We start from the raw sequence: 22,542 nt of genomic DNA, 5'->3' as shown, positions 1-22,542 counted from the left end.
AGAATGAGTATTTCTATCTGCAGCGCTTCTCACCGTTTGTGCACCATGATGGGCAAGTCTCGGGATTTAAGTGAGTTTCAGCGGGGTATGATAGTGGGAGCCCGAGACGGCGGGCTCAGCATCTCGCAAACAGTGAACCTGTTGGGTTTTTCAAAGAGTGCGGTGTCTCGAGTTTACAGGGAATGGTGCCAGAGGCAGAAAACCTTCAGTCAGCGGGGACCGTGTGGAAGGAAGCGGCTCGTGGATGACAACGGAGAGAAGAGACTGGAAAGGCTGGTGGAAGCCAACAGCGAGGCTACGATTGAGGAGATCCATGCCATGTACAACAGCAGCGGGGTGGAGAAGCCCATCTCACTCGCAACTGCCCGGCGTACCCTGAAGAGGCTGGGTTACAGCCGCAAGACGCAGGGAGAGGACGTCCTCATCGCGGCAGGGCTGGAAGCTTTAGCCGAGTACACATCCGGCCAAGGACACACGGACACCTCGACGGACATAAAGTGTGAGGTGCAACAGGAGCCAAAGATCGAGTCCTCCACGACGGAGCTTGCGCGTAGTAACGAGAATGACTTGGAGACATGAATGTAGTAGTAAAGAACTGGAATATTCCCATTCGACATCCCAGTATTCCAAAAGAAAACTGTCCACTGTAGAGCAGTTCGTTATTAATTAAAGAAAGTTAAAGAAGATATGCCTTAGAAATATGTTTCCTCGAGTTTATTATTGAGTTTTTATGACTTGCAAAACGACACACTTTGTTTTGGAGCCAGATCAGGATTTTTATTTCTTTGTAATCAGAGGTGCAGAGAACATCTTCCTCAGATAATCCAGTCATCTTCAAAACCATTAAAAGAAATCTGCCTCCAGATGTTGGATACTTTTATTTGTCCCTTACCTTAACATCTGTCAGGTGTTCTGTCTATAAAATACAGGTTATAATGGTGATCGTGACCTGTTTTTGTTTGTTTGTTTGTTGTTTGTGTGTGTGTGTGTGTGTTTTGCAAACTAGAGCCATCAATACAGCACCACTCATATCGAGAACACAGGAATAATGATGGATCACGACTGATTCACTTTGCTGGTTTCAGTACACACTGGTCAAAAACAATTTGAAGATAATTAATGATGGTTATGAGCCATTATTGTTGCTGCAGACAGAGACTGAAGTCACTTGGAGGAGTGACCACTGAAAACTCTTCGCCCAGAACGTTATTTTTATGAAAACATTAAATAAATTAATACATGAATACATATACACACATTACATTAAATCAAAATTACTGAAGAAAAATAACACAAAAATAAAAGAATTGCCTTTCTGTAATTTCCTGATTAAGAATAAATCAAGATATTCTTAGATTTCTTTAATTTAAAAAAAAAAGATTTAATATTACCAAGAAAAAATACTGCACAAATATCTAAGTAAAATAACAGTAATCTGATTATAAAGCAGACAAGGTATAATAATTACGTATTTCTTTATTTTTACATGTGCAGGTGTCTTTTTGTTCTGGCCATCTGTTTCAATAAAGTTGTAACAAAAAAAAGAAAAAGAAAAACTCAACCACGTGATAGTGACTCCGGGTCATATGACGGAAATAAAACTGGCACAGTTTCGCGGAAAGGACCTAAAACGTCGTTTTGTTACCGAGCTGCCTGTGGGACATTTGGACTTTGTGCAGTGATACTTTGTGTTGCTCCGTTTCTGGACACACAGTCAGGGGAACTGTAAATGTGACGCTCCTTCAACATCCTCATTCGAGCAGCTGCAGTTTGCGGAAGCTCACCTGTCTGTCATCATGCTAACCGTGTTTGTTGTTGTCGTTGCTCTTGTTTCTCAAACTGCGGCTCGCTACACCCCGGACTGGACGAGCCTGGACGCCAGGCCGTTGCCCTCATGGTACGACGAAGCCAAACTGGGAATTTTCATCCACTGGGGCGTGTTTTCTGTGCCCGGCTTTGGCAGCGAGTGGTTCTGGTGGCACTGGCAGGGCCAGCAGCCCCCGGACCAGAAATATGTGAACTACATGTCCCAGAACTACCCACCAGGCTTCACCTACCCAGAGTTTGCTCGTCAGTATCACGCGCAGTTCTTCAATCCGGATGAGTGGGCGGATATTTTCAAAGCTTCTGGTGCAAAGTGAGTGTTTCTCTGTAATATTGTATCGTCTTTTTGACCCTCACCTTCTCTCAGTACACACATTATTACATTATTATTATTATTATTATTATTATTATTGCACAGTACATATACCCTGTGTTACTTGCACACCCTCTTCAATGCAGGTATGTGGTCCTGACTGCCAAACACCACGAAGGGTTTACTAACTGGGAGTCTCCAAACTCATGGAACTGGAATTCTGTTGATACTGGTCCTCACAGGGACCTGGTGGGAGACCTGGCAGAGGCAGTGCGCAACAGGTGAAAAACTTAAGTTACGATGCTAAAAAAAGGTGGTTATTGTTGACAGATGGGCTGACACTGATTTGCAGAGAAGGCCAGTCAGTTTTAACCCACTGCCTTCCTCCTACAGAGCTTCCTGTATTTTCATATCGATCAGCCTGTACAGAGCTCTTCACGTGTCAGTCGAGTGTCATTAACGATACAGAAAAGCTTTAAAGCTTCATATTTGTGGAACTTGCTTGTCGTAAACTTCTTTACCACCAGGTGATTGTTGGGTTAAGATCAATCGTTAATAATGTTGCGGCCATAGTGTATCAGTTGTAATAGTTGGTTAGATCAGATGTGTTCCCAAGTGATGTCATTTAAATTGCACGTATTGCCTTTTTTAAATAAATGTCTGTAATTTCCCCTCTTAGGTCACTGCACTATGGACTCTACAATTCCTTGTATGAGTGGTTCCACCCTCTCTATCTCATTGACAAGAAGAATGGCTTCAAAACGCAGGAGTTTGTGCTGCAGAAACTACTTCCAGAGCTTTATAACATGGTTGTAAGGTCTGTGGTGCTTAAAATATTGTGTCAGCTGATCGCACTTTATACATGTATGCCAGCAGTATATTTAAACCTTTGCTCTCCTGTTGCCTTGGAGGTATCGACCTGAAGTCATCTGGTCTGACGGAGACTGGGAAGCACCTGACACCTACTGGAACTCTACCGAATTCTTGGCCTGGCTCTACAACGACAGCCCGGTTAAAGTGAGTGTCTTTATGACAAGGTAGTCATAGATGGTGCACTCACTTTTATTTTGAAAGTTCAGATGCTGCAAACCAGACATCCCCTGTGCTTCCTGGATTTTAGCTGTGGTGTATTGAACTGCAGGTAGCAAAAGTAGTCCTCATGATTGCCTGTCTGTCCTTTTCTTAGGATACCGTTGTGACTAATGACCGATGGGGAGCTGGCTGTGCCTGTAAACATGGCGGCTACTACAACTGCGAGGACAAGTACACGCCGGGCCAGCTGCCCACACACAAGTGGGAGAAATGCACATCTGTGGATACTCTTTCCTGGGGTTACCGTCGAAACATGAAGATGAACGAACTTTTGCCATTGGCTGCGCTTATCGAGGTGATAGTAGCACAGATATTAGCTTCTACATTTAAAGTTGAGGTTGTTTTTATTTGTATATGGCTATTATAGAATACCTTTAACCTTTGCTTGTGCATGCAGCCTTCAGGAAATACTTTTGTAATCATAATGACTGTATTTAATCAATTAATCCAAGCCAAGTGTGTTGTCCTTTTGTTCTGTTTATTTCTGATGGTTAGGCCATAATGGATCGGTAATCTTTTGCTCATCTGGACTGTAACACTGTTTTATTGCCTGTTTCCTCTTGTGTCTGCTGTTGCTTTGTTGCAGGATCTGGTCCGCACTGTGGCTTTTGGGGGTAACTACCTTCTGAATGTGGGTCCCACACCTGACGGGATGATCCCCCCTTTGTTTGAGGAGAGGCTAAGAGGTCTTGGAGACTGGCTGGAGGTCAACGGGAAGGCCATTTACTCTTCCAAACCCTGGAGGGTGCAGTCAGAAAACACCACTGTACCAGTTTGGTAAGAAAAAAGGGAGATGTATTTTTTTTCACTGTATTTTCTTGACTCTCAAGATGAGTCTATCGACAATCTGTCAACTGTATGAGAGTTTTAGTGCAGTGGGAGAGCTAATCAGCTCTAATGCAGGTTACGGGGAGATACAGACAGGATGTGTACTGTTGTACTTGGCAACACGTATGTTAAATAGCATGGTGTTTGTTTCGATGTGGGAAAGCTGAGAATTTTCAGAGTAAAGTGCATAATAAAGCTTGCTATGATCGCCTGTATTGATCTAGTTAGGCAATGAGTCTGTGTTACCTTGCTTGGTCCACCAGTCCTGGTGATTTTTCCTTTGTTTGGTGTAATGGTCTTCACTCTGTAATGGTCTTCACTGTTCTAGGTATACATCTAAGGGGGTGACAGTCTATGCCATCCTAACAGCCAAACCCCCGATGAGCACAGTGAAACTGCTGGCACCCAAAGCTTCAGCCATCACACAGGTAAAGAAACAATGCTGTCCATGTTGTACTCAGAGTTGAAAAACATGAACAAATTTTTATTGATCTGTTTTTATCTCTTGCCCAGGTGTTCTTGGTGGGGAATCCCACACCTTTATCTTGGGCCCCAGTCAACCCCGGTGGTGGCCTTGTTGTCCTTTTGCCAGAGCTGCCTTACACTCCTGCTCAGGCATGGACGCTTGAACTGGACTTAGTGCAGTAAGCCAGCGGTCCCCGACCGGTACCGGTCCGTGAGTCGTTTGGTACCGGGCCATGAGAGTTGAGGCTCAGGTGTGAAATGTATCGTTTTCAGGGTTTTTATCGGTTTTCAGCGTTATTTTGTTATCGTTTTTATCGCTAATTTGGTTTTCCTGGGTCTTTTCACGGGTGTTATGAATAAATCTTCTTTTTTTCGGTACCTCTGCACTAGTTTTATTTTGTTGTATTTGTCCGCGACACCTTAAAGGCCGGTTCGTGAAAATATTGTCTGGCATAAACCGGTCCGTGGCGCAAAAAAGGTTGGGGACCGCTGCTGTAAGCTACGAACGCCCAAAATGTTGAATTATTTCAAGTGACTCAACTCAGGTTTTAATGATTTTAGATTAATGGGGAAACTCACAGTCTGTCTTGAAGGGAAAATACCCGTGTAATGAGTTTGTATCATTTCGCTTTGACGCTCTGAAGGCTTAAAGATTTACTGTCACTGTCTCAGTTGTGTTTGTTTTGTCATAAGAGTGTGTTTATGAATGAAAACGGGATTCTGCTGTTGAGCTTGGGGAGCTTTTCTGGCAGTTTCTCAGCTAAGTGCCGTTTCAGAAATGATTCATTATGCCTGCGGTTTGTTTTGAAAATGAGCAGATTATATATAAAGAACTTATTTTTTCTACTTGCCTCCTTTTGAAATTGGTGGAATAAAAGATAACTTGATTCATCTTCTAATTGTTCTGTTATTATTAAGCTTCCAATGCAGTCAGTCAGCAAGCAGGTATTTTAGCATTTGCTAAAGCATAAATGGTACTTTTATCCTCCTTCAATCTTTTTAATACATCAGTGCCTCAGTTGACAGTAACAAACCTGCAGCGCATGATACTGTTATAACATCTGTACTAATGGATGACTGCATTGATGTTCTAACCCCTGAAGTGCCACAGGAGGTCCTTATTCCTATATAAGTAACCACTGACTGCTTTTAATTCTTAGGCTGTCCGAATTGACAAAAATGTCCCCTGAATGTGTCAGTCTGACTTTGCACTTAACTGAGAAGTGAATGACCACAGGGACTGAGCATTTGACAGAGAATGACAGCGTTAAATTGTTTTTGTCCTCTCCTTTAGGCTTTCTTAATAGGTTTATCTGGTCTACTTAGAATTTCTATTGTAAATCCTTCCAGGCGGTGACGGACGTGAGAAAAATGGAAAATCGGTTTGGAGAATCCTTATCATTGACCTCTAATTTGCATTTTAGCTGTGTGCTGTCGAGGTTAATACATCAATGCTGCAAAAAGATGTGAATCTATAAAGTGATTTACCCTTGAGTTTAATCTGAAATATCCATCATGAAAAAATGTTTTTTTAAAACATCTAAAACTACTAAAAAGCTCAGAAAATGTGTTCCATTTCCACTTCACCTTAGTCCCACAAAGGGAAATCGCATCACTGCCGAGACTATTGCGACCGTGTGTAATGAACAGAGATGGGCAGTAATGTGTTACTGTAATCAGATTACTTTTTCAAGGAATGAGTAAAGTAAGGGATTAATATTGCGAAAAAGTAATTAGATTACTGTTACTTTCCCATAAGCACGCTGCGTAACTGCATTACTAAACTGTGATTTTGTTTGTGAGAGTGTCTCATGACAATGATGTAAAAGCGTGCGACACCCGTGGCAGCAACAGACATGTGCAGATCAACAAGGAAAATATGGAGTGCAGGAGAGAGAGTACGACCATGCAGCGTTTAGAGCGTGGATGTACTGACATTACTTTGAATTTTATTCCATAAAAAGTGACAAAAACATTAGTGTCCGCTGTACACTTCTTTCTAGAGCAAAAAATTAAACTTCAAATCTGAACAAGCATCTAGCAAGCCACCACAGGAATGTGAAATTCATAGAGAAACCCCCGGATCCCCCCACTGACATGACCGCTGTGGCACCGGGCAAACCTACACCGGCCCCGCTCCTGCTGAGAACGATAGGACTTAGTGCCGCTGAATCTTTGATTTTATTTATTTTTTGCTGTGTTTTACTTGCATCTATTTGAAAGAGTGAATGTAAAAACAAAACATTTTATTTTATATGCTGGAATGTACAGATAATAGGTTTAAATGCTAAACAAATTTCTTCAAGTCAGAGAATGTTGCATATAATTACATTTTTGCTTGATGAATAAAGTTGCAGTTGCAAATATGCAGAAAAAATAGAATTGGGCTGAAAGGTCTATTGTTTATTACGTATTCAGGTTGTCTATCATGTAACTAAGTAATAAAGTAACTAATTACTTCTGAAAATAAGTAATCAGTAAAGTAACTAGATTACTTTCTTGGATAATTAATCAGTAATTACTTCTAACTAATAATTAATTACTATTTTCAAGTAACTTGACCAACACTGGTAATGAACTTGTCAACTTCCTCTTGCAGTGGTTGCTTCGAAGATGGCCATCAGATCCAAGAGCTACTCGGCTTCGTTTGTCTTTTACATACATAAATATACATACATACATTTATATAAATATAAATATATTAGTGGCAATTAATCCTCCTAAGACCCGAACTCTTCCACGGCATGCATTTTTGATTTCTCTTTGATATTTGGGCATATTGGGACCCAATGTAAAAACAAAGAATGACCAGATATATATATTTTTTTACCTAATTTTTGTTTCTAAGAAAACGAGAGCCACATATGAGGATATTCGTTTAAAATTTCGATAGAACAGTAGCAGTATATTGTCCTCGTAAGTGGATATCAGGCCCTTGTAGAGCAAAATTGAGTATTTTGGTCTAAATAACCCAAAATGTGATGTGACATATGTGGATGCCAGGTCCTAGGAGGTTAATCCTCCTGTTATCACATTTGTATTCATGTCAGATTATTTTAAAACTTGTTGCTAAAGTTCTTTGGGAGTTTTCCCATATAAGACACACAGTTTGAGAAGTTAGACACCCCCACCCATGTTTTGTTGGTTGGTTCCCTGCTTACAATAGTCACAAACTGCACAAATTTATTCAGCAAAAAAATTCAGATCTCTTCCTGACATCTGACTTTCAGATTAACCCAAGAGTCAAAGACTATTTATGTCAAAACCAGCCTGTGACTTGGAGTCTCCACTGGTTGCATGCAGTAGCGGATCTAAAAGGGTGGCATGGGGTGGCAAGTGCCACCCTAAAATGATCCCTTGCCACCCCAAGTGCCACCCCAGTTTTCCATATGACAGTTTTGTTTATTCAAATAAGATAGCATTAACAGTTTGAGCGTAGTTACAGTCAGCAGTGAATATAAATGCTAAAACTGAATATATTGCATAGTGTTTCCCCCTTCCACCATTAACAAATGGTTCAGCCCATAGCAGGACCGGCTTTTTTCTTGTTTTCAGTAGCAAGCGATGATTATGATTGTGCCAGAGCACATTTTGAACAACACCATGGGTGGCTGGATGTTACAGTCTGGAAATGGAAGGATGGTGAGTGTTATTAACCCTCTGTGGTCCACGGACACGCTGCACCTCCAAATCACATGACTGACGTAAGCTGACATAGCAACAGGCTGCAGCCACGCAGCGAGACAGAGCGAGTGAGAGAGAGCGAGAGAGTTTTTAGATGTGGGAGATTTGTGACGTTTAGTGTGGAGTGTATAAGTGTGTTGTGTTGTCTTGTATAGTTGTTCTGTTGTGTAGTCGTTTTGTTGTGTGTGTCAGTGAGGGCACTAATTAATGTCACTGAGGCACATTTGCAACGTAAACACTGTCACTAAGTAGAAAACCAGCGGAGTGATACACCTCCTGTTGTCAGGCCTGCAGGTTTGTCCCTGTGCTGTTCTCCTCTGTTGTTTATGTTTACAAAATGTACATTTTATATTTGCATTTCAAGTTATAAAAATTTACTCAACATGTCTGTGTTTTTTATTTTACAGTAAAGAAATACTACTAGGATTTTAAGTTCTTTGTGTGATTTCAGATCAGTAATACTAATGCAGTATGTCAGTGAAAAAAACAACTAAATTCAGTTGAGCTTAAAAGATACCAAACAAGGCAAGGGGGGAAAAATAAAATGAAACAATTTGAGGGTGAAATACAAACGTAAACTCAAAAGGAGTCAAAAATGGCCGGTTGTATTTCAGACCTCAGAGGGTTAATCCAACAAATCGTGAAAAATTAGGTTTAAATCTTTGTTCATGACAGTGCAAATTTCTGACATTTTGTGTAATTTAAGCTGTAACAATGTGATTGTTTTCTAACAAAAAACAGTGTGAAACTTAAGTTAGACTTCTGTTTGTAAATGAACCGCCCCATGTTGTGTAGCTTTCTGGGTTTTATAGTTATTGGGCTACATATTTATTTATTATACAGGCTATACAGTACATAAGATCAAAACTCGCATGTTTTATGTCACTAAAGTGTGTAATTATGTGGGCTACAGACAATAATTAAGTTATAGACTATATTTATATGAAAAACGTGTATACTTACTGCATTTGAATTATTTTAACCACATGTAACCACCTGCATATGTGTTTGAAAAAAAAAAGGCTTTGATTTTGCCACCCCATTTGATTTCTTTGCCACCCTAAGAAAATTTCTGTCAATCCGCCCCTGGTTGCATGGCAACTGCGAAGGCCAAGACCATGTCATAATTGCCCGTAAGGCACAATGTCATTTTCACATTTCGATTTTTTGGATGAGTTGCATCAATCTTATCCTGTAATCCTAGCAGATCCATTTAAGTCAGAAGACTGTTTCCTGTCTTTCATTGCTGGCTTGAAGCAGGTGAGGCCCGGGGCCGATGAAATATGATTAGGGTGACATGCACTTTATATATTCTCACCTACTTATTTGGTCATTAATCAGAAAAATCAACACACACAAAGAAGACGCAGCACCCACTCATTTACCTCGCTAAAATAGCTTTATAATAATCATATTAATAGTAATAATATTAGCCATTAGAAAATGTTTCGACAACGTTGACAGTGTTACATTCTGTGTTGGGGTAAACCACGTCACAGTGTGCCATCTCTCTGGGCTTTCAGCGCTGTCAGGCGTGCTCCTTTCGACACATCCAGACCCATGAGTCATTATGAAATCCAGAAAATCAATTTGTATGTACAAAATGAGAAGCACAACACAACAAACAGAATCAGGATGTACACCGGGCATCGTCCTCCACCGCCGTCCAGCACGTGTTCGGATCGCTGTGTTCATGCACGTTGTGTACTCACTGGTGGCAATGTGAAAGTCCATATTTTATGGCATCTCTATTGCTATATGCTCCAGTCAATTCTTTTTCTTTATAGGATGAAAAAAACCCAAAAAACCCCAAATAAAGCAAAACAAAAGCATTTAATGATTTAACTGTACAATTTACTGTCTTGGCACTGAATCGAACGTGTATAAAACAAGTAAGCACGACAATAAAGCTGAGCTTAAAGACAGAAAAGCTTAATGTGTCAAACCCGTCTGATTTAGAAATCGTGGTGAGACATGAAAGAGAAGGAGAAGAGGGGGCTATTGTGTTTTTTTGCTACATTATAGAGTAGAACACAGAGAGTGGAGCGTCTTATCAGTTTGAAGTCTGTGTTTCGTCTCTGTTGTGGCAGCGCTAAGAGTTCAGAGTGGAGTAAAAGCACACGGAGAAAGAAGATCTTAGGTCTGGGTCTTCTATTCGCCCCACCTGTTCAGTGCTTACTTTTCTCTCGGTGATCTCACCCCGCACGGGAGTGTCCATCCGTGATCCCAGAGAAAAATATCTTCCCAGAGTTATTGTCAGTTTCCTCTTCCTCTACTCCATCTCCTTAGTAGCAGCGATTTATTTACTTTCTCGTTAGATATTAAACTTTTTCTTCTAGTTTTTGTTTTGTTATTGTACACAAGACTCATCCTTGAATATAGAACAATGTTTACCCCATGGCTGTGACTGACAACACCGTTTGTAATAATGGAAGGGATGGCAATTATTAACCATTTTAATGACAGCAATCATACTAATAATCATGACGTAATAACAATATGTGTAATATTGAGAAGAGCAACGTCTGTTGGTAACAGGTATTTACATTGTTGTAAACACGACGGTGGCAGGGTATCATTTTTGTTAATTACACAGTAATTGCTCAGTTTTCTCTGATCTGCATGGCTAACCGTGTCTACTGTAAAGCGACATTACAGTGCTAATACGCACACATACAGAAGTACACCTCAGTGCTAAAGGCACATTGGAGTTTCAGTTAAACATCTGCTTGGCACTGAGCTGCTCTGGAGGCAGAAAGGAAGCAACATAGAACATTTAAGGAAGCGTGCTTAACATTTAGGACCTTTTGATAATGCAAACATTTTTTTTTTATTAGATATGGACTCAGCTTTTCAGGAATAGTTGCTTAGTGTATTAAGACTGTAATCACCTCTGCTAATTCCTTAGTCTGAACTTAAATTTCCAGCTAAACACGAGTACGTGAGAAGAATTGATGCAATCCAGCATGCTTATGTAACAGGGTCATAAATCGCATTGTTATAATTACACAAAATGTGTTCTAAACCCCCAAACCGTTCCTTTTATACCTGACTTTTAGGACCTCCAAGCCTGTAGTTATGTTCATTATCAGTTAGAGGCCGTCCTCATTCTTTTCTTCTTCTTCTTTGGTGCAATCCTATAAATACAGTGTACCCCTTCGGCCTCTCCCCTTTTCTACAATTCCCCTGTGGGAGAGGTGGGTGTCATTTCTTTCCAACACTTTAAAACACACATATAATGCATATTTAGCCACCTGGATGTTTCTGATTGTGATTTTAGTTCAATTATTGTCATTATTAAGCCTGTTTTTTGTTAGATGTTATAAGTGTGTAGTATGTGTGTATCACAAATGTGTTTTAGGCGCCATAAATGCTACCATGAATATATACTCCTTGCTAGCTTGGAAGTTGTGGTGGGTTGAGCTAACCCTCTTCCCCACTGTTTGTATTTGGTCGTAGGAGCTGGAGTGGGCAAATTATTTACTTGGAGGTCTTTCTTTCTTTTACCTTTTTTATCAGGTATGTCGGATTTCATGTTGTTGTTTTTGTTTTATCTTATGTCAAATATGTTACGTGTAAATGCATACTTTATGTTTAATGTAAAAATAATGTAAAAATTTATGTAAAAATAAATGCCGCCCTTTTCTACAATTCCCCTGTGGGAGAGGAGCTGGAGTGGGCAAATTATTTACTTGGAGGTCTTTCTTTCTTTTACATTTTTTATCAGACACAACGCAGAATCACACCAGTTACACTTATATGTAACTGCTAGCAGTCTCATTAGGCTGGATCCACATATACATTTGAAAAACAATTCTGTATGTAATAAATGTGTATATTTTAGTTCTACTAGTAGAGCTTTGATCTTTTGATGATATATTGGGTCTTGATACAACCTGTCTGCTCATTTGTTTCAGCTTCAAATTCCTATAAACCAACTTTCCTCTGACTGGCCTTTTCTCGCAAACAGAAGGGTTGAACTGAAGGTGGGTGGGGCTTCTGTGCTCACAGCCATGAGCTGTGCACCTGAGATGGCCATATTAGGGATACCTGATGTCTTCTATATCCTACGGAGCCAAGAACAGAAAAACCATCAGAAACCAGTGCTTATTTCAGTTTTTGTTTTGTATAGTCTTTTACCACTGTAACAGTTTATATAGGACCAAAACATGGAAACATATATTAACCCCCACGTCTTTAAATAAGCTAAGTTTGATGTATGAGTTTGAATAATGTTACAGCCTCCATATCTCTCCACACTGATCTTATTTTCAAATGGTTTCCAATTCGCTCGCCTGTATCCTAGCACTGCTAATGCTAAGCAAATATTTCCTATTGCTGTTGGTTAAAAGTATTCAAATGCGGATAATTGTCTGAAAATGTTTTTTTTTTCACACATTTGATCACCTTTAAATATTGCTGAGAATAATGACACAAACGAAATGTTTTTAGAAAATTGCCCCCTCTGCTTCTCGTAAGGAGGGTTAATTCAGTGACTTAGCTTTTTCCTCCAGAGCAGCTCTGTCTCACAGAAATGTAAAATTAAAACTCAAATCTGCTGCTACTACACCCCTCCAGCTTCAGTCTGTTGCAGATGCACAGCACACAGCAAATGCACACACGTAGCACATCGGCTACGATCGCCACCATCGCCAGCACCTGCACGTTACCGCGCTGCGCTTTCAAGTCTCGGTGAATGGCTGAAAGAGAATCTGGGCTCAAAAGACGTGTGATTTCCACACTTTCAGAGAATATTAACAACATCCTGCAGGGCTGGTCTGACGCTGTATGTTCAGGGTCTGTTGGTTGAGAATCCCCTGAGGACAGAGGCCTGGGTTGGGGATTGGAGACACTGCTGCTAGAAACTGAGGTACTGAGAGTTGGCTTATCCATCTGGCTGTCCACGTGGGGTTTTTGCACTTACAGAAAGAGGTGAAAAGGTTCATATAGCAGTCTGTCTGTTGTGTCGGTGAGTGGTCAGGTCATGTTTGTACAACTCCAGTGTACTGTGCAGATATCGAACAACGAATAGATACAGTAAAGAACGCAAACCGTGGAAATCACAACCACCAGAAGTGTGTTTTCAGTGGACCTGTTATCACAAGGCAAGGTGGCTGGCTAACACCTCAAATTATGATAAACAATGGAGGAGAATGTCAGCGAGAACCGAAGACAAAGTAGTAGGAGTAGTTGTTGCTACTGTGGATAAATATCCAACAAAGCCTTTAAAGATTCCTGGAGCCCCTCGAGGCCAACTCATAATGGAAAGACCTTGCCATCCCTCTGAATGTAGCTTTGAGGATTGCGAGGGTGGAGTCAAGAGTCCTTCACAGTGGAGTTACAGTAATAAAGCAGGTCTTTGTGCTTTGTTTCATGAGGGCTGGGTCAAAAACGCAGCTGAAATGTTGTCAAGTTTCAGGGAGAGAGGATCACGGGGATAAAAAGGCCGCTCTCTGAACCGCACGCCTTCAAACGAATTGAACATAAAATCGGCCGTTTCACATGGAGGCTGTTAAGCGCATCGCCTCGGAGTCGAACCGAAACATCGATTGCGGTTTTCAAGGACATCGACATCAGTGTCCTCCGAGGATGTGATCGTTGTACAAAGACAGTGTAAAATCCTACCAATTTGTTTTTGTTTGAAATCACAAAAAAAGGCTACAAAAGGTGCTTTCCTTTTATCGGTCAAAAAAACAAACCCCATTAGATTCCGCTAAAGGAAGCTGTAATAAAGCATGCAGTATTAACATCAATAGAATTTGCCAGTCTTGTGTGGGTATTGCAAGTGAAAGTGGGGGAGATCAAAGATGGCGTGTCAGTACAGTAAAAAGAGTTTCTTTAACAATATTCTCTGTATATTTTATACTTTTCTATTTACATTTCTTTATATACTGTAAACTGTGTTCAAAGGAAACCTCCACATATAGCTGGTTAGGCACATGTAGTTGGCTCTAAAGAGGAAATACAGGAAGGGGATACAGCAGTATATGTCATTAGAACCACAGAAGAAGATATACAGTAGGCCTAAGGAGGCTCACACTTGGCAATTAACACTCTTGCCAGTTATACCCTGTGAACCTGACTCACACACTGAAGATAATAATATTCATTTGAGATTCTTTTTCACATGTACTGAGTCTGGATATGCCACACAACTGTAGTATCACACAATGCTATAATCTATCATAATAATACTGTAGAATTTCACATTTGATATATGCTTTTTTTTTAAATTCGTACATATACTGTACTCAATAATCTCTACTAATCTAGAAATGTGGATTATATTATAAAATATACATCTCCCAATAAAATATCCCATTTTTCCAACACATTCCATCCAAATATTAGAAAAAAAGAAAAAACAGGTCATGCTAAAATATTTTTCAAATTTAAGTGTGTGTGGGGTTTTTTTTTTTTCTATCGTCAAAATGGCAGATTTGGACTTTTTAGTATTCGCTGGGCTTCGTCACATGTCCCTTGTGACTCGCAGCCCTTTGTAAGCATTAATTCCAGTGCATTCACACACACACATGCCATTTTTCTGTGCAACATCCATACAAAACACTTGTATCAGAAATATCTGTTATGAAGTAGATTTGCAAATGAGGCCCCCTTCGAAAACTCTTCAAATCGTGCTACACTTTTCAGAGCGGAGACCACAGAGAAGAGAATTTCAGGAAGTCAATAACGAGAAACAAAGCACGCACACGTCCACTCAATCAAGTATTAGCTAATTTCACCACAGTTGCCAGACCCTGTCTGGCAGCTCGGCGGTTTCCTGTGTTTGATGTCTCTTTGGGGAGGTTTCGTAGGGCACTGCTGTTCACTGAATACCACTCCTTTTTGTTTACTTCCCTTCAGAGAAATCATCCCTTCTTTGTAATCAGGGCTCTGTGAGATTGAGAGGACGGCACTTTGAGTTAGGCAAGCAGATTCTGCTGAAGACTTTGACGGTTCTTTTATTTTGCGATCCGCTGCCCTCTTAATTAAGCAGTAGGGGGAAATCCACTCAAACAATTTCTAAGAGAAGAGAAAATGCACTGCGCACTTGGGAAAGCACTGATTAAGTGCAAAAAAGCACAAAAAACAACAACAAAAAGAGCCCCACCCCACCCAAAAACCCCTCATCTTCTGTCATGGCTGTTTCATTGGGGTGTCTGTTAATTCCTGACTGAAGTGGCGAGAACTTCCTACAGACCATTGTTATTAGTTTGGGTCCTCATTTAACCACTTGGTGGTGCTATAGTCTCACAGTGAAAAAGGGAGCTTTCTCAGCAGAGTCCTGAAAAGCCTTGGAAAATATATTCTCCCCTAAAAGCTCACAGAAACCCCACCCCTGAACGCTTGAAACTTCAGAAGGACTACATAAGAAGCAAACGGCTTCTCTCCCCTAGTTTTTTATTTATTTTATGTCTGCAGTGCTCTCTAGCCATCAAGGCTGTGATGCTACACTGCAAAAGCTCCTTCTGGCAAACATGACTGTGCACTCTATGTACAAATAGCACTTGCCCGTTCAAACAGCCTCACTGCTGAATGCTGAGGGTAGTCAAACAAAAACACGGGATTTGAGGAATGAAAGAGAGAAACTTAAAGTGATTTCATACTCTCTGACTGAGTGCCGCCGGGGACAGATGGCACCTGGGTGAAAGGTGCAAGCTGTAGTTGGCTGACAACGACTGGGAGGGATGTTCTTTGGGGTTTGCCAGCCATCTGACTTTAAGGGCATTAGAACCGATGCTGAATTCATCCATGTTTGTTCATCCACACCGGTAGCATCAGTCAAGCGAATGGACACATCTTGTATGTGATTAAGAAACCTCACAAAGAAGGATGAGGTTTTACTGCACGCGGCATCCATACAGGGAGATTCTGTATGAGTTCTTGTATCTGTTAAGCCCTTGATTTTTCAGTGATGGAGATGTGCTCGGTAAACACGCACAGGCATGCTACTACTGCGTGAACCTCGGTTGGTTATAAAAGTGGACTGCTGTTTGTCTTCAGCCATAATATTAATCAAAAACAAAAACAAAAAAAAGACTTAAAAATGTCTGCTAGCTAGCTACCATTCCAGGTTTAGGCCTCTGTGTCTGTAAAATATCCAAATTTCAAGACACTACGATGGCTGTCATTGCTTGTTTAATGAGTATGATAACTGATTTGGATGGAAATGCTAGAGGGGAGTAGCACATTAACAGCGTGCGGATCCAAAACTGGGCTCGGAGACAGACTGAGATTGGTGCGCGGGCCAGCTTTGCAGGGGGTGAGGGTGGGTGAGAAGGTGGGAGGGAAACACCTCAGCTCGGTGTTCAGAGTCGAGTCTGGGCTTCGGGGATGTAGATCTCGATACTGTCGGCGCTCTCTGTTGCCGAGTTCTGCCTGAAGGAGGCAGTGCGCCGGGTCTGCAGCAGCCGCCTCCTCGCTTCTGTCCTCTGACGGTCCCCGAGGTCCATTGACTTCTCCCTGATGGGCAGGGTGTGCCCACCGACGCGAGGCACCACCAGGCCCCCTGACCCACCTCCTCCTCCACCTCCAGCAACCCCATCCCCAACGCTATCAGCCCGGAGACTGCCACTCACCCCACCTGCTGGCTTCTTTGGTAAGGGTGGAGGAAGCTTCTTGTCCTCCTAGCCCAGTCGTGGTGATCAGGTGAACAGGCAGTGGATTAACCGAGAGGGGGGAAAAATATGGTTTTGTATGGTTGTGTAGAAGGAATCCCATGCAAAAACAAGAGGAGATAGAGGGAGGATGAAAACCCAACAAAAAGGTAAGAAAATCCAACATAAAGGGCAAAAATTCAAGTGAGGAAGAATCACGGACCGAAACATAACGACAAAGCACATAAAATCAGCAAAAAAACATCTCAGCATGCGTTGGCGTTGGGTGAAGTAAAAGGCAATGAAATGGGAGAAGGTAAACAGAGGTAATGCACAAAGAAAAAGAAGAAAAGAGAAACAATTGTTAGTTTGTTGTTGACTGAATAATGTTGATCAGTGAGTAGCCAAGCCTATATAGGAAATAATGTAATACGCTGCATTAAATGCAAAAGACTTCTAGCACATTTTGGATTTCACAGTCTTGTGGGCAGCTCAGCTCAGCTCAGTTCCTCTTGCTGTTCTGTATTTTCACAGCCTGCAGAGGCTTGGAGGGCACAACCATCTGCGCTACTCGCCTGCACACTGCCATCTTAGCTCTGGGGGAGTGCTGAAGGGAAACCAGGGTGGTTTGGACCTCCGGGTCTCTCACCTTCTTTTCAGGCGGGAGCCTCCAACCAGAGTCCTTGAGCCTCTGGAGATCCTGAAACTTGACCCTGACGTCCTCTATATTGAGCTGGAGCAGGTCCCAGAAGGCAGCCAGGTCCTGAGACGTGGGCTGAGGGTAGGCTGATGGGTCCTGGGTGTGCGGGGGGAGACAGGACTTAACAAGTAACGGATGGCAAAGCATTACATGGGGATTTACAGACTAATTTCACCGGTGAAGTGTTTGCAGCTGAGCAAATCTAGCCCTTTAGCGAATTACAGCAAAAATTATGCGCCATATGTAATGTCATGATTTTGCATGCAATCACACATACTCACCACACTCTGTTGGCAGAGGCGGAAGAACTGCTGGACTTTCTGAGACATGAGCATCTGGGCACTGCCAACTGCGTTTCGAATCAGTTCAAGAACTAGATGGGAAAGAGCACACACGTAGTTTGAGAAACCCAAGAATTATTCATTGTTAATCTTCATCTGGAGTCGTCCTCTCGCACTCACTCTCCTCCGGAAGTTCGTTCTCCTCTGCTTCTCTCTCCATGTTCTGGCACCAGCCCTCCATCCTCTCCACCTCTGTCTGCAGGAGGCGTAAGAAGAACTCTCCATCTCTCATGCAGGGAGAGGCTCGGCCCGAGTCGGGCAGGCTCCGGGGACCCTCTAGAGACGGTGTCCCCGCCCAAGCTCGCTCAGAGGTAATGGGGAGAGGAGAGTGGGAACGTGGAGGCAGGTGCGGTTGCTGGTGGGGCCGTGTGTCAGCTTGACAGGCCTCAGTGGTGTAGCCAGTCTGGATAAAGTCCTGGGATAACATAAGAACAAAAAAGCCTGTTTTTGAACCACTGCTGAACCTCAGCCACTATTTATATAAGTATTAATGCCACAAATGTGCAGTGTGGACTCAAAATTTGATCCAGTTTAAATATACCCAATGAGATTTTTATATTTAATCATAAATAGCACTACTGAATAATTTGTTTTTAAGCAAATCCTTCTGCCATGCAAATACACAAGGACACACTCATGGCCAGCTCCACTCCCATTGCTATTTAAAGCTTTTACTTTACAGACAGTACCAGTGAGAAAAAGATATGTGATCCTAAAGGCAGGGAAGCTGACAAGTGCAATGTAGAAGACCCAGGGTACTCTTCCAGCAACATTAGCCAAGTTAATAACCAAGAAAGTTACCTGACAGCTAATGTTAATATACTAATGTTAATGTTTTGTGTGTATAAACCATAGTAATTAAAGCTGTCAAACTCTTTCCTCAGAAATGAGTGGAACTATAAAGTATTATACAGGGGGGAAAATGATGAAAGTGCAGTACTGATACCTCAGTGCTGTACCTAAATACAGTATTTGAGCAAATTACATTTCAGCCTTGACAGGATGAAATCTAACAAGACTAGAGAAAACCTGCCTCCAGGTGTCTTCAGCTGTTTCCGTCTATATTACTCTCAGCCCCAAGGCTGATCTGTCAGGTCTCCCAGCAAATGAATAGTTCAGATTGCAAAATATTCAGAAAAAATGTTGATTTTCAGGTGTTGTATAAGGAAGAAAATGTCTTTTAATTGCAAGATTGCAAGTTAATTAAACACCGAATACACCATGAATTTCTATCCATCAACCCGAGGACATGCAAACATGTCGGGTGTCCCCACAACCTGCTGTCAGTGTTGCCACTATCAAAATAATCATGCACATATAAGGACTTTGTCATTTACTATGTCTAAATGAAGCCCAGAGGAGCATTAAAGTGAAAGTGGCAAAAGTTTTCCTTCAGAAATCAATGAAGCCAAAATGTTACGTATTTGATTGTTTCTGTAAAACTTCAACAGCTGCCTGTGATCCTACAGGAGAATTGCTCACTCCTACCTCTTTGTAGGCCCACTGTCCCTGTGTGTGGACGGTGCGATGGCACTCTGTATACTGGCTGGCGGACTCGGGCTCAGACGAGTGCCTTTGGAAGGAGCAGCCAAACTGGAGGCTTTTGTCCTGCATCGGCACAGCGATGCTCAATCCCGGGAAGCCCTCGGGGTCCAGGTCGGCCTGCACGCTCGCCGTAACGCTGTTGGAGCGCTTGAAACGAGCTCTCCTGCAGGACAGGGAGTCAATGCAGTCCCAGAGAAATCGAGTCACACAGAGAACTATATGCAAATGCTTTCTTATAGTGTTATTTCTTTGGCTTCCATTAACTGCACATTCTTCTTTGAGTAAGGCTGCCATGTCACTGCACTCACTACTACTCACTTGGTTATGATAAGACCTGCTAAATCCTCTGGCATATGACGCACCAGTGTGGGCAAAATGTCACGTCGGTGGACTGGGCGATGATCGTTAACTCTATTACAAGTTTATACCCCACCTCCTCCTCCTCACCCTTCTTTCCTGTCTGATGAGGGGTGACTCAGATTTTCGTTATCAGTCCGCTGTTTTCTGAGATGTCACGCTGTCGCGCTCGACGGGCAAGTGTGACGGGCGTTTGGGGGGGGGGGGGGGGACTTTGTTAAGGGATGCATGATCACAAACCGCTCGGGGGTTTGGAAGTATGCGATGCCACGAGTGTTTGCATGCATGCGTGCAAATCTGACCTGCAGGCAAAGCTGGATATAATTAGGAGATGGGTTGAGTCACGTGCGAAAGTCATGTAGAGTGTATGATTTGCAGTAGTCATGGTTACACTCACTAATGGCTGAAAAACAAGACATTCTTGGAAGAAAGTGTTGCCGAGTTCAAGCTGTGATCTCTGATGAAATGTTAAATGAAATAATAGGATCTAGCCTAGAAATCAACCATAGGTGGCTGCTCTGTTGGGCGCTCAGGAGACGAAGGCTTTTTTTTTCAAATTGTAAATGAAAATTATTCACATAAATTAGTGTGCAAAGACCAAAAGTTCTTGATGAAGCTACATATTTTGGAGCAAAGATAAATTAGCGAGATAAACAAACACGTCTTATTTTGCAAGTTTGTTTCTTTTTATAATGAAAGCAGCTTAAATGTCAGGCAAAATAAACAGCTCGTGTTTAGACTTGATTTTAAAGATGAGTAGTTTTTCTGCCGCTTTGATTTTTACTTTCCTGGTACCTTTTGTCGTCTTCCACTTGGACCCCTACAGAATGGACCTCGGTCAGAGCTTTGCCCTCCGTGTCGGAATCTGAAAGGGTCTCTGAGCTATCCACCTGCAGCAGAGGAAGACACGAGCACCACAGTCAGAGTGGAGAGAATGAAATCGGAAACCTCACCCTGCCCTGCTGAACATATAGGGAATATATAATGCAGTGTTGCATGGATGCATGTGAACAGCAGAGGTTCAAAACCGTTTCATCTGCATTCATATCCTCCCTAGAACCAAGAAAAAGAATCTTCCCATTGAACTTTATTTGTGATTTCCTTCCTCTTTGGTGCTAAAAGAGGCAAACCAAACACATGAGATATCAATGGAAAGTCCAGGATGTCCTTTATTTAGTACATCACGACTTAGTAGGGTAGATAGGCTGGTTCTCAGGAGGACACAATTCCACGCCTGAGAGTTTGTAACGACATTTATTGAGAGCTCTGACAGGATGACCAGACACACCGATCGTGTTACAATCCTGGCTTGAGCTAGTAATGACATCATAATAATGGGATACTACTGTGTAGTAGAAATAGTACTTAAGCTATTTGACTTTGGTAAAAGTGTTTAAACTTTTGAGTTTAATTAGGTTTGACTGGTGATTCTATTCAGGCCATTTTTATGTCCATGCGACTACTGTATGACAACTAGTGTTGAGGCTCTGTTCATTCATTTAGAGGGGAAAAATAACTAACCATCTCTGAAGACATGTCAGAGATGAATGTCCCTATTTAATAAAAGCATAGCTCTATAGCAGAATATTGATGCCACTCCCAAGCTTGTATGCTAATTATGGATCTATAGCCTTTTGAATAGCTAAGCTTTGCACCTAGATCGCAGGAAAGTCTTCACATGGAGCAGAAAATGGTTTGCAGCTACTAACGCTGAGGGGTTATGCATGTTCTTTGTGTAAATGGACTGTATTTCGAGTGGTGCTGAAACCATTTTTCTCTTGGCTTAGCTGAGTTGAAAATTAGCATCTGTAAAGCTTGCCTGTAAAGTTATTCACCAAGCCAAAAAACCAAACATCCTCGGGAAGAACTGAGGGGGCTGGAGTGCAGTGATTAGTTCACAGCCTTTAACTGTGCAAACTACTGCGCCTTCATCAGAGATTCCAAGCATCTGCCTGTTCGGCATTTGTGGACAAAGGATACAGTTTAACCAAAACAAGCAGTTTGAAGACTTGCAGTTTTCATTATTTTCTATCATCTTTTAGAGAGCCTAATCTAAATAAATGAAAATAAAAAACTGGCAGAAGACAGTAAAGGCATATTTTTTTGTTTTCCTCTCACCTGCACAGCTATGGATGGCCTCCACTTTCTGACAGCACGCCCTTCGTCCTGCCCTCCAGCTTTACTCAGCATGATGCTGTTCTGAGGCAGAGAGGCTGATTTCCCCAGACTACCTCCCCCTCTGCCATCCCTCTCTCTTGCTGGCCTTGGCGGTCCCTCCAGAAGGCTGTCAGCTGAGCTGCTGTGTTTGGCTCTCACCCCGACTCCAGGACCCCCTCCATAGGGCACCAGCTCTCTTGAGCCCCGAACCCCGTCCAGGCTCTCTGCGGAGTTGCTGTGCTGTCGGGAATGCCCGGGTCCGCTGCCGATGTAGTACCCTCCTCTGGAGGTGCGGCCCGATGGGCCGTCAGAGTTACCCAGGTCCACGGAGTTGCTGTGCTGCTTGGGGCGTCCGGGACCGGAGCTTGAGACCAACTGCCCGCTGCTCTGGAAGTAGGCATCCTGGGTGGACTCTGTGCTGCTCTGGGCTCGCACCGAAAGTGAAGACTTTGACATGCGGGGTGGGAGTGGAGGAGGAGCACCTTTACGATAGGGAAAGACTGAAGTGTCAGAAGAGCAGGGGAAAAGGAAGACAAAGGCACAGTGGGCTGTTAAAAGCAAAATGGGTAATATATCAACAGGGAGCGGGGGAGGTGGATACTTACAAAAGGGACAGACTGGAAGGAGAATGTGACAGGA

The 22,542-nt window shown here is 42.3% G+C and overlaps 2 protein-coding genes across 2 annotated transcripts in view; one reads left to right on the top strand and one right to left on the bottom strand.

Annotated features, from left to right (window-relative positions):
- Nucleotides 1-1,568: 1,568 nt before the first annotated feature.
- LOC102787466 (tissue alpha-L-fucosidase-like) lies at nt 1,569-5,430 on the top strand. Its single transcript, XM_006795176.3, has 8 exons — nt 1,569-2,137; nt 2,284-2,418; nt 2,817-2,954; nt 3,049-3,154; nt 3,324-3,524; nt 3,816-4,006; nt 4,386-4,485; nt 4,571-5,430. The coding sequence occupies exons 1-8, from the start codon at nt 1,797-1,799 to the stop codon at nt 4,703-4,705; spliced, it is 1,347 nt and encodes a 448-aa protein (XP_006795239.2). The 5' UTR covers nt 1,569-1,796; the 3' UTR covers nt 4,706-5,430.
- Nucleotides 5,431-9,594: 4,164 nt separating this feature from the next.
- Nucleotides 9,595-22,542, bottom strand: part of dlgap3 (discs, large (Drosophila) homolog-associated protein 3) — a 153,255-nt gene continuing 140,307 nt past the window's right edge. The window contains exons 7-13 of the mRNA XM_006795175.3: nt 21,865-22,403; nt 20,542-20,636; nt 19,333-19,552; nt 17,965-18,259; nt 17,785-17,876; nt 17,453-17,599; nt 9,595-16,833 (exon numbers count right to left, since the gene is read on the bottom strand). Coding sequence (XP_006795238.1) covers nt 16,516-16,833; nt 17,453-17,599; nt 17,785-17,876; nt 17,965-18,259; nt 19,333-19,552; nt 20,542-20,636; nt 21,865-22,403 — 1,706 coding nt within the window. The 3' untranslated portion in view covers nt 9,595-16,515. The remainder of the gene's footprint in view (nt 16,834-17,452; nt 17,600-17,784; nt 17,877-17,964; nt 18,260-19,332; nt 19,553-20,541; nt 20,637-21,864; nt 22,404-22,542) is intronic.

The sequence above is a fragment of the Neolamprologus brichardi genome, chromosome 22 (genome assembly GCF_056152115.1).
Source record: "Neolamprologus brichardi isolate AB-2024 chromosome 22, ASM5615211v1, whole genome shotgun sequence".
In the NCBI taxonomy this organism is placed as follows: Eukaryota; Metazoa; Chordata; class Actinopteri; order Cichliformes; family Cichlidae; genus Neolamprologus; species Neolamprologus brichardi.
Note: the sequence above shows the minus strand (reverse complement) of the source record. Positions and strands in the feature narration are given on the sequence as shown.